Source organism: Pseudophryne corroboree, chromosome 5 (genome assembly GCF_028390025.1).
Source record: "Pseudophryne corroboree isolate aPseCor3 chromosome 5, aPseCor3.hap2, whole genome shotgun sequence".
NCBI classification, from domain to species: domain Eukaryota; kingdom Metazoa; phylum Chordata; class Amphibia; order Anura; family Myobatrachidae; genus Pseudophryne; species Pseudophryne corroboree.
The window spans coordinates 794,405,729-794,419,294 of record NC_086448.1 but is presented as its reverse complement, the minus strand read 5'-3'; the positions used below and the strand labels follow the sequence as shown (position 1 = coordinate 794,419,294).

Genomic DNA, 13,566 nt, shown 5'->3' with positions numbered 1-13,566 from the left:
TGTCGCTTTGTAACAGATGATTTCTGGAGTTCCTTGGGGGGTAAGAAGCCCTACCAGACGTCGGAGCTCCTGGGCTCAAATCTGGCAGATCACCCACCGCGGTTATACGGCTGCTCTAATAAGTCTGGCAGATTTGTGGTAAGCCGACATAATATACTGGTTGGTCAAGGCATAAGCAAAAATAAAAGTATAAAGAGGGAAAGTTGTTATAACTCACATTTATTTTGATATATTCCGTTACTCAAAAAATGGATTTCATTAAATTTCGTAGTGTTGCTATCTTATCTTCAGCCTGTAGGTGGTGCTGCAAACCAGCGATGTAGAGGGCACCAACTCAATACTTGTTTAGGGAATGAAAAGAATGTCATGAATGTATTATCTTCTGGTGTTTATTAGAGAATACTTAATTATGTAATTAAATATATAAAAATGTGTACAAAGCTTAACAGAGAATAAAACAAACTTACAAAGAATGTAATTTACTAACACTGCATATTGGCCCTCATTCCGAGTTGTTCGCTCGCAAGCCGATTTTAGCAGCATTGCACACGCTAAGCCGCCGCCTACTGGGAGTGAATCTTAGCTTCTTAAAATTGCGAACGAAAGATTCGCAATTTTGCGAAAAAACTTCTCTGTGCAGTTTCTGAGTAGCTCGAGAGTTACTCGGCATCTGCGATCAGTTCAGTGCTTGTCGTTCCTGGTTTGACGTCACAAACACACCCAGCGTTCGCCCAGATACTCCTCCGTTTCTCCAGCCACTCCCGCGTTTTTCCCAGAAACGGTAGTGTTTTTTCCCACACGCCCATAAAACGGCCAGTTTCCGCCCAGAAACACCCACTTCCTGTCAATCACACTACGATCGCCTGAGCGATGAAAAAGCCGTGAGTAAAAATCCAAACTTCTTAGCAAATTTACTTGGCGCAGTCGCAGTGCGGACATTGCGCATGCGCACTAAGCGGAAAATCGCTGCGATGCGAAGAAATATTCCGAGCGAACGACTCGGAATGACCTCCTTTGTACATTTCCACTAAAGCTGGGTACACACTGGAGTGACTTGTCCCCCAATCCGACGCCACGCCGACTGAGCCACCGATTAGATAAGCCATACACACTTACCAATCGGCCGCTCGATGTTGGTGCTGACATTGAGGCTTTGATGCCAGTCCCTGCAGTCATATTGGGTTGCAGGACCGACGCCATACAGTATGTCTGTGAACAACGAACATTCGCTGACATATCGGGTGTACACACCCGCCGACCTGCAAGTGATCTATTGTCCGTTTGATAGAACAGATGATATATCGTCCAGTTTGTAACTAGCTGAAGACACAAGAAATCAGACATTTACTTTCATTGCAATTACAAAACAGATTCAAGCTAATTGCTAATTGATTGCTGTGACTCAGAGCAAATTTTACACCGATGATGATGATCATCATCATCATCGCCATCAACATTACTGTTATATTTACTTACAACATTGGCCCTCATTCCGAGTTGATCGCTCGCTAGCTACTTTTAGCAGCCGTGCAAACGCATAGTCGCCGCCCACGGGGGAGTGTATTTTAGCATAGCAGGAGTGTGAACGCCTGTGCAGCAGAGCGGCTGCAAATACATTTTGTGCAGAACAAGACCAGCCCCGTAGTTACTTATTCTGTGCGATGATTGCTGCGACGAATGACACGGTAATGACATCAGACACCCGCCCAGCAAACGCCCGGCCACGCCTGCGTTTTTCCAAACACTCCCAGAAAACGGTCAGTTGACACCCAGAAACTCCCACTTCCTGTCAATCTCCCTGCGATCGGCTGTGCGACAGAAAGCGTCGCTAGAACCTGTGCAAAACCACAATGCTCTTTTTACCCGTACGCTGCGCGTGCGCATTGCGGTGCATACGCATGCGCAGTTTTGCCGTTTTTTTCAACTGATCGCTACACAGCGAACAACGGCAGCTAGCGATCAACTCGGAAAGAGGGCCATAATGACATATTACGCTGTAGGGAGGGCAAGAGTAGGAAGGGTGGGTGTAAAAAGGGTGGGTGTGGCAAGTATACATGTAGGAAGGGTAAGAGTAGGACAGGTAGGTGTAGGAAGGGTAGGTGTAGGAATGGTAAGAGTAGGAGGAGAGGTATAGGAAGGGTAGGTGCAGGAAGGGTGCATGTAGCAAGGATACATGTAGGAAATGTAAGAGTAGAAAAGTAGAGTAGGATGGGTAGAAGTAGGAAGGATAGGTGTAGGAAACAGGTGTATGAAGGGCAAGAGTGGGAAGTGTAGGTATAGAAAGGGTAGGTGTAGGAAGGGTATATGTAGCAAGGATACGTGTAGGAAGGGTAAGAGTAGGAATGTAGAGTAGGATTGGTAGAAGCAGGAAGGATAGGTGTAGGAAGGGTAAGAGTAGGAGGGGTAGGTATAGGAAGGGTAGGTGTAGGAATGGTAAGAGTAGGAGGGGAGGTATAGGAAGGGTAGGTGTAGGAAGGGTGGATGTAGCAAGGATACATGTAGGAAAGAGTAGAAAAGTAGAGTAGGATGGGTAGAAGTAGGAAGGATAGGTGTAGGAAACAGGTGTATGAAGGGCAAGAGTAGGAAGTGTAGGTATAGGAAGGGTATATGTAGCAAGGATACGTGTAGGAAGGGTAAGTGGAGTAAAGTAGAGTAGGATTGGTAGAAGCAGGAAGGATAGGTGTAGGAAGGGTGAGAATAGGAGGGGGAGATATAGGAAGGGTAGGTGTAGGAAGAAGGGTATGGTAGCAAGGATATGTGTAGGAAGGGTAAGAGTAGGAAAGTAGAGTAGGATTGGTAGAAGCAGGAAGGATAAATGTAGGAAGGGTGAGAATAGGAGGGGGAGGTATAGGAAGGGTAGGTGTAGGAAGAAGGGTATGGTAGCAAGGATATGTGTAGGAAGGGTAAGTGTAGGAAAGTAGAGTAGTATTGGTAGAAGCAGGAAGGATAGGTGTAGGAAGGGTGAGAATAGGAGGGGGAGGTATAGGAAGGGTAGGTGTAGGAAGAAGGGTATGGTAACAAGGATATGTGTAGGAAGGGTAAGAGTAGAAAAGGTACGTTTAGGAAGGGTAAGAGTAGGAAAGTAGAGTAGGATTGGTAGAAGCAGGAAGGATAGGTGCAGGAAGGGTAAGAATAGGAGGGGGAGGCATAGGAAGGGTAGGTGTAGGAAGAAGGTTATGGTAGCAAGGATATGTGTAGGAAGGGTAAGAGTAGGAAAGGTATGTTTAGGAAGGGTAAGAGTGGGAAAGTAGAGTAGGATGGGTAGAAGTAGGAAGGATAGGTTTAGGAAACATAGGTGTAGGAAGGGTAAGAGTAGGAGGGGTAGGTATAGGAAGGGTAGGTGTAGGAATGGTAAGAGTAGGAGGGGAGGTATAGGAAGGGTAGGTGTAGGAAGGGTGGATGTAGCAAGGATACATGTAGGAAAGAGTAGAAAAGTAGAGTAGGATGGGTAGAAGTAGGAAGGATAGGTGTAGGAAACAGGTGTATGAAGGGCAAGAGTAGGAAGTGTAGGTATAGGAAGGGTATATGTAGCAAGGATACGTGTAGGAAGGGTAAGTGTAGGAAAGTAGAGTAGGATTGGTAGAAGCAGGAAGGATAGGTGTAGGAAGGGTGAGAATAGGAGAGGGAGGTATAGGAAGGGTAGGTGTAGGAAGAAGGGTATGGTAGCAAGGATATGTGTAGGAAGGGTAAGAGTAGAAAAGGTACGTTTAGGAAGGGTAAGAGTAGGAAAGTAGAGTAGGATTGGTAGAAGCAGGAAGGATAGGTGCAGGAAGGGTAAGAATAGGAGGGGGAGGTATAGGAAGGTTAGGTGTAGGAAGAAGGGTATGGTAGCAAGGATATGTGTAGGAAGGGTAAGAGTAGGAAAGGTACGTTTAGGAAGGGTAAGAGTGGGAAAGTAGAGTAGGATGGGTAGAAGTAGGAAGGATAGGTTTAGGAAACATAGGTGTAGGAAGGGTAAGAGTAGGAAGGGTAGATGCAGGAAAGTAGAGTCTGATGGGCAGGTATAGGATGGGTAGTTGTACTATAGGTGTAGGAAATGTAGTTGTAGTAAAGATAAGAGTAGGAACACTAGATGTAGTAAAAAAAAAAGTGGCAGACTTTCTATGAAAATACATATCTGCAAAATGAAATAACTTGTCTTTATCTCTACAAAATGATATTGTGTAGGGGCACCAATTGTGGGGATAACTGGTAGAAAATCAGGGAACTCGGCCCATTCATACGCATTAGGCAGTGAGAGTAAATTCTGCAATAATGTACAATCACAGGATGTAAAATGGGGATTAGACTGTAGTTTGTACATTAACAGCTATTCAGTCATATCCTACCATAACACAGTAGGTATTTAGTAGCTTTATGGTTAGTATTATTATATAAATGTACATGAAACCTCTACAGCAGGCTTTTTCAACCAGTGTGCCGTGGCACACTAGTGTGCCGCGACCAGTTGCAAGGTGTGCCGCGGAGCCAGAGCAGCTCCTGCACCTTCAGAGTGAACTGTTGGCTCAGGCTCTTCTTAAAGAATCAGTCGTGCTCTGGGCGTGACCTATGCCTTAGCCCACCCGCCTGCATACGCATCTTCCAATTCCCGCATGTATACACGGCTTTCCTTGCCAACCCACATCCATACCTGCCCGACCGCCCGCTGCTCAGTATTCGCAGCACTCCACTATGAACCATCCCATGCCACTGAGGGACAGGGAGGAGGACAGCTGACCGGTAGGGGCTAATATTTGTTATGTTATTTCTCCTGTGGGGAACAATAGGATTTATGTGGGGAGAATAAGGATTTATGGTTTATGGGGGGAACAATGTGAATAATTCATGTAGGGAGCAACATGATTTATGTGGGGAGCAATGTGATTGTTTTTTCTGTGTAGGCCAATGTATGTGTGAATTTTTTTTTACTGTGACGGCCAATGTGTATTTTTTGTTTTTTTTCTGTGGGGAACTGATGGTGTGCCTTGGCAATTTTAAAATATTGTTCGGTGTGCCGCAAGTAAAAAAAGGTTGAAAATCACTGGCCTACAGTTATCCTTTATGAGAACAGGTCTGTGATCCTCTCCCATAACAGTCACAATCCGTGTTATAATCTATGATGCTGAAAGGTGGAATAATACAATAGTTTCCCTAGTGTAGTCGGCCGTCACTGCCTGGCCGCTGCTAGATACGTGACAGGTGGAGACCGGGATGTGACTGCAGCGGTACACTGCTTCCATTAATATTTTCTTTAGCAGGTGTAAAAATAACTTCTTCCAATTTGTTTCATTTCAACCTAGATCGAGGAGGTACCCGGGGAATTTACACAAGATGATTTAGCAGAAGATGACGTTATGCTACTGGATACATGGGAACAGGTACTGTATAATACGCCTGTAAAATGCACTGTATATATGCATGCACTGTGAGCTTCCTTTAGAGTTGGACATACGTGTTTATTTATGATGACGCCTTTCATTTGGAGACGTGGAAAAGAGACTGTAAAAGGCCGGCAAGTTTAGGCCGACTACAGTTAAGGCCTGCTCGCGTATCTTCATGGAGTAATATCTGAATTTAGATAGATCTATGGGGGTCATTCCGACCCGATCGCTCGCTGCAGTTTGACGCAGCGATCGGGTCGGAGCATGGCAGCCATCGGGACCTGAGACAGAGGCGGTCGCTGGGCGGGAGGGGGCTGAACGGCGGCGTTAAGCCGCCATTTAGGGGGAGCAGTCCGTCCAACGCAGGCGTGGCCGGACCATTGGGGGGGTGGTTCGCGGCGGCTGCGTGACGTCACACGCAGCCGCTGCGGGCCGGGGAGAGATGAGTAGCTCCCGGCCAGCACGCTAAAGCTGCACTGGCCGGGAGCTACTCTTGAAGTGCAAAGGGGGGGGCACTGACATGCGGGGCAGACTAGCCCTGTGCTGGGCGTCCCCCCCCCCACGCATGTCAGTGTTAATGATCATAGCTGTGCTAAATTTAGCACAGCTACGATCAACTCGGAATGACCCCCTATATACATCTGTCATGAGGGCTGGTGCTGCATTGCCACTGGGGTTCTATGAGTGTAGTGGACACCCATGAGTGGGACTAGTCCTTCTTGGGCAGCATGTAGGGGGCAGTATGTAGGTAGAGGAGACCGCCGGTCACATGACTACATCCCGGAGAGACGATTCACATTGCAGTTTTAAAGGGGGAAAAAACAGTTGGAGAATTCAGTGCATTGTTACATTGTGTATAAATAGGGTAATACGACTTTCGCACTTACTACACTGTCAAGTCACCGTATGGTGTAAGCATACACACTTGTTACTCCTGATGCATATGCTATTGATATCCAGTTGGACCAAAACAGAAGGAAGTCAGCCATTTTGTGAGCTAGACCAATATTAATTCACATGGGATGGCTCTAGAAAATCTGAGGCCTTTAGAAAGAAAGAACGTATCCAAGTCAAACCTCCATCCACCCAATACACCATTTCAACTCACCATGTTATCCACCAAAAGTTCTGCAAAGAGAGTAACAGAGAAAATGTTATTTATTTTAAATCATATGCAGAAAAGTCTGTCTTGGATCCTACCACCTTCTATGTAATATAGTGGTTGATAAAGTTGTATAGCACTCTATCTGTGGAGTCTCATACAGTACATAGCAAGTTGATGATATGTGTTCCCCCGCGGTATACAAATTGAACAGTTGGCTGGATTTCTTTGTCGTTTACTCAAAATGTCCAAAAAACAGTAGCAAGTGTAATGGTAAAACATTGTTTATAGATCTCACATCCTGTCATGTGACCTGTCTGATGCTGTTCAGGCACCATGACTGACATGGTGATAGTGTGGACTTTAGCTGCAGAACACTACTTCTTCCTACTGCCCCAACTTCTCACCATGTGATAGCGACAGTTAGAATAAGCACAGGATGCCTGTATCACCCACACTTCTTCCTGAATCCAATTATTGCAGAAATTTCAGTGACTGGTATAGTGGCGGTTGTGGCTGTGCCTTGTGTTATATTTTCTCACCGGCCACTGGGCAAGATGCCCTTTTTTGTTGAGCTTACCCTGTGGTCACTCGGCTTGCATTCCCCTAGAAACAGCCCTGGTATAAAGTCTTCTGTATTGTAGTAAATAGACTTCCCTGTAGGCCTTCAAGCTCCTAAACTTGAGAGTTTTTTAATTATATTTCTCTTACGTCCTAGAGCATGCTGGGGACTCCGTAAGGACCATGGGGTATAGACGGGCTCCACAGGAGACATAGGCACCCTAAAGACTTTAGAATGGGTGTGCACTGGCTCCTCCCTCTATGCCCCTCCTCCAGACCTCAGTTAGATCCTGTGCCCAGAGGAGACTGGGTGCACTGCAGGGGAGCTCTACTGAGTTTCTCTGTAAAAGACTTTTTGTTAGGTTTTTTATTTTCAGGGAGCACTGCTGGCAACAGGCTCCCTGCATCGTGGGACTGAGGGGAGAGAAGCAGACCTACTTAAATGATAGGCTCTGCTTCTTAGGCTACTGGACACCATTAGCTCCAGAGGGTCGGAACGCAGGTCTCACCCTCGCCGTTTGTCCCGGAGCCGCGCCGCCGTCCTCCTCACAGAGCCGGAAGATAGAAGTCGGGTGAGCATTAAGAAGAAAAGAAGACGTCACAGGCGGCAGAAGACTTCAGATCTTCACTGAGGTAACCGCTGCGCGCCATTGCTCCCACACAGACACACACAGCGGGCACTGTAAGGGTGCAGGGCGCAGGGGGGGCGCCCTGGGCAGCAATAAAAACCTCTAGGGACACTGGCATTGAAGGAGATACTGCGGAGGCAGTATATTAATAAACCCCCGCCAGTATAAATAATTTGAGCGGGACCGAAGCCCGCCAGTGAGGGGGGCGGGGCTTGGTCCTCCAGCACTAACCAGCGCCATTTTCTCCACAGCACACTGCAGAGAAGCTGGCTCCCCGGACTCTCCCCTGCTGAACAAGGTTACAGAGGGCAAAAAAGAAGGGGGGGGGGGCACATTTTATTGGCGCAGTGAGTGTATTTATAGATATATATATATAAAAGCGCTGAATGCTAACTGGGATTTTATTCCAGTGTCTAGTGGCGCTGGGTGTGTGCTGGCATACTCTCTCTCTGTCTCTCCAAAGGGCCTTATTGGGGGACTGTCTCCATATAGATATATCCCTGAGTGTGTGGGAATGTCGGTACGGGTGTGTCGGCATGTCTGAAGCGGAAGGCTCATCTAAGGAGGAGGTGGAGCAGATGATTGTGGTGTTTCCGTCGGCAACGCCGACACCTGATTGGTTGGATATGTGGAATGTTTTAAATGCAAATGTGGCTTTATTACATAAGAGATTGGACAAAGCAGAGTCCAGGGATAAAACAGGGAGTCAATCAATGGCTTTGACTGTGTCACAGGGCCCTTCAGGGTCTCAAAAACGTCCCCTGTCCCAAGTAGCAGACACTGATACCGACACGGATTCTGACTCCAGTGTCGACTACGATGATGCGAGGTTACACCCAAGGGTGGCCAAAAGTTTTCATTATATGATTATTGCAATAAAAGATGTTTTACATATCACAGATGACCCCTCTGTCCCTGACACGAGGGTATGCATGTTTAAGGAAAAGAAACCTGAGGTAACCTTTCCCCCATCTCATGAGCTGAACGCGTTATTTGAAAAAGCTTGGGAAACTCCAGACAAAAAACTGCAGATTCCCAAGAGGATTCTTATGGCATATCCTTTCCCCGCACAGGACAGGTTACAGTGGGAATCCTCGCCCAGGGTGGACAAGGCTTTAACGCGCTTGTCCAAGAAGGTGGCGCTACCGTCTCCAGACACTGCGGCCCTCAAGGATCCTGCTGATCGCAGACAGGAAACTACCTTAAAATCAATTTATTCACATACGGTGCTTTGCTCAGACCGGCAATAGCATCGGCTTGGGTTTGTAGTGCGGTAGCAGCTTGGACAGATACCTTTTCAGCTGACATTGATACCCTAAATAAGGATACCATTTTATTGACCTTAGGTCACATTAAAGATGCAGTCTTATATATGAGAGACGCTCAGAGAGACGTTGGGCTACTAGGTTCAAGAGCCAACGCCATGGCAATTTCTGCTAGGCGAGACCTGTGGACCCGCCAATGGACGGGTGATGCCGACTCAAAGAGGCATATGGAAGTTTTGCCTTACAAGGGTGAGGTGTTATTTGGGGAAGGTCTCGCGGACCTGGTTTCCACAGCTACCACAGGTAAATCTAGTTTTTTGCCTTATGTTCCCCCACAGCAAAAGAAAACACCACAATATCAGATGCAGTCCTTTCGGTCGCATAAGTCCAGAAGAGGCCGGGGCTCTTCCTTCCTCGCCAGAGGTAAGGGTAAAGGGAAAAGAATGCCTGCCACGGCTAGTTCCCAGGAGCAGAAGTCCTCCCCAGCTTCTACTAAATCCAACGCATGACGCTGGTGCTCCACTGAGGGAGTCCGCGCCGGTGGGGGCACGTCTTCGACTCTTCAGCCACGTCTGGGTTCAGTCAGACGTAGATCCTTGGGCGATGGAAATTGTATCCCAGGGCTACAAGCTGGAATTCGAAGAGGTGCCTCCGCGCCGATTTTTCAAATCGGCTTTACCAGCTTCTCCCCCAGAAAGGGAGATAGTTTTAGCTGCAATTCAAAAGCTGTGTCAACAGCAAGTGATTGTCATGGTTCCCCTAGTTCAACAGAAGAAGGGGTACTATTCAACCCTGTTTGTGGTTCCGAAACCGGATGGCTCAGTCAGACCCATTCTAAATCTAAAATCCCTAAACCTGTACTTGCAAAAGTTCAAATTCAAGATGGAATCGCTCCAGGCAGTTATCTCCAGCCTGGAAGGGGGGGATTTTATGGTGTCACTGGACATAAAGGATGCATACCTTCATGTCCCCATATATCCCCCTCATCAGGCGTACCTGAGATTCGCTGTACAGGGCTGTCATTACCAGTTTCAGACGTTGCCGTTTGGGCTTTCCACGGCCCCGAGGATTTTCACCAAGGTAATGGTGGAAATGATGGTGCTCCTGCGCAGGCAGGGAGTCACAATTATCCCGTACTTGGACGATCTCCTGATAAAAGCGAGATCGAGAGATCAGTTGCTGAAAAGCGTGTCGCTCTCCCTGAGAGTGCTCCAGCAGCATGGCTGGATTCTAAATCTACCAAAGTCACAGTTGGTTCCAACGACTCGGCTATCGTTCTTAGGCATGATTCTGGACACGGAACAAAAGAGGGTTTTTCTCCCGATGGAAAAAGCCCAGGAACTCCAGAACATGGTCAGAGACCTGTTAAAACCGAACAGAGTGTCAGTTCATCAATGCACTCGAGTAATGGGAAAAATGGTGGCGACCTACGAGGCGATCCCCTTCGGCAGGTTTCATGCGAGGACATTTCAGTGGGACCTGCTGGACAAGTGGTCCGGGTCCCATCTTCAAATTCATCAGAAAATAAGCCTGTCCCCCAGGGCCAGGGTGTCTCTCCTGTGGTGGCTGCAGAGTGCTCACCTTCTAGAGGGTCGCAGGTTCGGCATTCAGGATTGGGTTCTGGTGACCATGGACGCGAGCCTCCGAGGATGGGGAGCAGTCACACAAGGAAGAAATTTTCAGGGACTATGGTCGAGCCAGGAGGCTTGTAAACACATCAACATTCTATAATTAAGGGCCATATACAATGGCCTACGAAAAGCGGAGAATCTTCTTCGCGACCTACCGGTTCTGATTCAATCAGACAACGTCACAGCCGTGGCTCAGGTAAACCGCCAAGGCAGGACAAGGAGCAGAGTGGCAATGACGGAAGCCACCAGGATTCTTCGCTGGGCGGAAAATCACGTAAGCGCTCTGTCAGCAGTCTTCATGCCGGGAGTGGACAACTGGGAGGCAGACTTCCTCAGCAGGCACGATCTCAATCCAGGAGAGTGGGGACTTCATCAAGAAGTTTTTGCAGAGATAACAAGTCTTTGGGGTCTTCCTCAAATAGACATGATGGCGTCACGCCTCAACAAGAAGATTCGCGTTTGACGGCATGGTGGTTGAACGCCGAATCCTAGCTGGGAAAGGTATTCCGGAGGAAGTCATCCCTACTCTGATAAAGGCTAGGAAGGAGGTGACGGCGAAACATTATCACCGTATCTGGAGGAAGTATGTATCTTGGTGTGAAGCCAAGAATGCTCCTACGGAAGATTTCCACTTGGGCCGTTTTCTCCACTTTCTACAGACGGGAGTGGATATGGGCCTGAAGTTAGGCACCATTAAGGTACAGATTTCGGCCCTATCTATATTCTTTCAGAAGGAATTGGCTTCTCTCCCAGAAGTCCAGACGTTTGTAAAGGGAGTGCTGCACATCCAGCCTCCTTTTGTGCCCCCAGTGGCACCTTGGGACCTTAACGTGGTGTTACAGTTCCTAAAATCTCACTGGATTGAGCCTCTTCAAACAGTTGAATTAAAATTTCTCACTTGGAAGGTGGTCATGTTGTTGGCCTTGGCATCTGCAAGGCGGGTGTCCGAATTGGCAGCTTTGTCTCACAAAAGCCCCTATCTGATTTTCCATGTGGATAGAGCAGAGTTGAGGACGCGTCCTCAATTTTTGCCTAAGGTGGTTTCATCGTTTCATATGAACCAACCTATTGTGGTGCCGGTGGCTACAGGAAACTTGGAGGATTCCAAGTCCCTGGATGTAGTCAGGGCCTTAAAGATTTACGTAGCCAGGACGGCTCGGATTAGGAAAACAGAGGCACTGTTTGTCCTGTATGCGGCCAACAAGGTTGGCGCTCCTGCTTCTAAGCACACTATTGCTCGCTGGATCTGTAACACGATTCAGCAGGCTCATTCTACGGTTGGATTGCCGTTACCAAATTCGGTAAAGGCCATTCCACTAGGAAGGTGGGCTCTTCTTGGGCAGCTGCCTGAGGCGTCTCTGCGTTACAGCTTTGCCGAGCAGCTACTTGGTCGGGTTCAAACACCTTTGCAAAATTCTACAAGTTTGACACCCTGGCTGATGAGGACCTCATGTTTGCCCAATAGGTGCTGCAGAGTCATCCGCACTCTCCCGTCCGGTTTGGAGTCATCCGCACTCTCCCCATGGTCCTTACGGAGTCCCCAGCATCCTCCAGGACGTAAGAGAAAATAAGATTTTAAACCTACCGGTAAATCTTTTTCTCCTAGTCCGTAGAGGATGCTGGGTGCCCGTCCCAGTGTGGACATATTTCTGCAAGGCTTGTATATAGTTGTTGCTTACATAAGGGTTTTGTTACAGTTAAGATCAGTCTTTGGCTGATGCTGTTTTGTTCATACTGTTAACTGGTTGCGTATATTCCAGGTTATACGGTGTGGATGGTGTGGGCTGGTATGAATCTTGCCCTTAGATTAACAAAAATCCTTTTCTCGTACTGTCCGTCTTCTCTGGGCACAGTTTCTCTAACTGAGGTCTGGAGGAGGGGCATAGAGGGAGGAGCCAGTGCACACCCATTCTAAAGTCTTTAGAGTGCCCATGTCTCCTGCGGAGCCCGACTATACCCCATGGTCCTTACGGAGTCCCCAGCATCCTCTACGGACTAGGAGAAAAAGATTTACCGGTAGGTTTAAAATCTTATTTTTTATTTTAGATTGCAAGCTTTAGGAACAAGACCCTTTTCACTTTGTGTTCCAGTGTATGTTTTCATGCAATGATCGCTTTCTCTGATTGAGGAATATTTAAAGGTTTTTGAAAGTAAAAATATGGTATTGATATCCTACTGGTCACAGGACGATATCTGCTTCATTACCTGATGCCAGATGACTTACAGAACGTTATCTGGAAGCTTTCTAGCCTGAGCTCACAATGGATATTATAATACCGCTTTCTGTGACATGCAGACCTCTTTAGAACAATATTCATTCGTTATTTCAATTGCTAAAAGGAAAACTCAAGCTTGAATAGAAATAGATTGTGAAGCACTCCGTAGTAATAGCTACCACTGAGGTTGGTCACAAGTGCAATCTTATAGCTGCTCAATGGCTTATATTTCATTTTCAGATCTTCCTCTGGATCGGGAAAGATGCTAATGAGGTAGAGAAGAAAGAATCTTTGAAATCAGGTACGGACCTAGCACTCCATAGACCCTAGCACTCCATAGACCCTAGCACTCCATAGACCCTAGCACTCCATAGACTGCACTCCATAGACTGCCTCATGCTGAATGGCCAGCAATACGTTTTTCAACCAAATGAAATGCCACTAGATAAGGGATGCAGTCACCGCGTCGACATTCAAAATGCCAACAATCATAATGTTGAAACCACAACAATGTTGAAAAAGGAGAGGTAGGGGTTGGCTGCGAGACAGAAGGTTTAGGGTGAGGCACTAGGGGGAAGGTTAGGCTGCTGGATGGGAGGATTTGGGTTAGGCATTAGAGGGAGGATAGGGTTAGGTTGTGGGACAGGAGGGTTAGTGTTAGGCACATGGGGAGAGCTAGGATTAGGCTGCAGTACTGGAGGGATATGGTTAGGCATTCAGGGGAGGGTTAGGATTAGGCTGTGGGAGGGAAGGTTTAGGGTTAGGCACTAGTGGGAGGGTTAGGACTAGGTTGCGGAAGGGG

General features: G+C 47.4%; 1 protein-coding gene across 1 annotated transcript in view; it reads left to right on the top strand.

The window, feature by feature from the left end:
* LOC134928550 (scinderin-like) overlaps positions 1–13,566 on the top strand; it is a 160,547-nt gene that overhangs the window by 143,181 nt on the left and 3,800 nt on the right. The window contains exons 13-15 of the mRNA XM_063924426.1: positions 17–138; positions 5,280–5,357; positions 13,005–13,065. Of these exons, the coding sequence (XP_063780496.1) occupies positions 17–138; positions 5,280–5,357; positions 13,005–13,065 (261 nt within the window). The remainder of the gene's footprint in view (positions 1–16; positions 139–5,279; positions 5,358–13,004; positions 13,066–13,566) is intronic.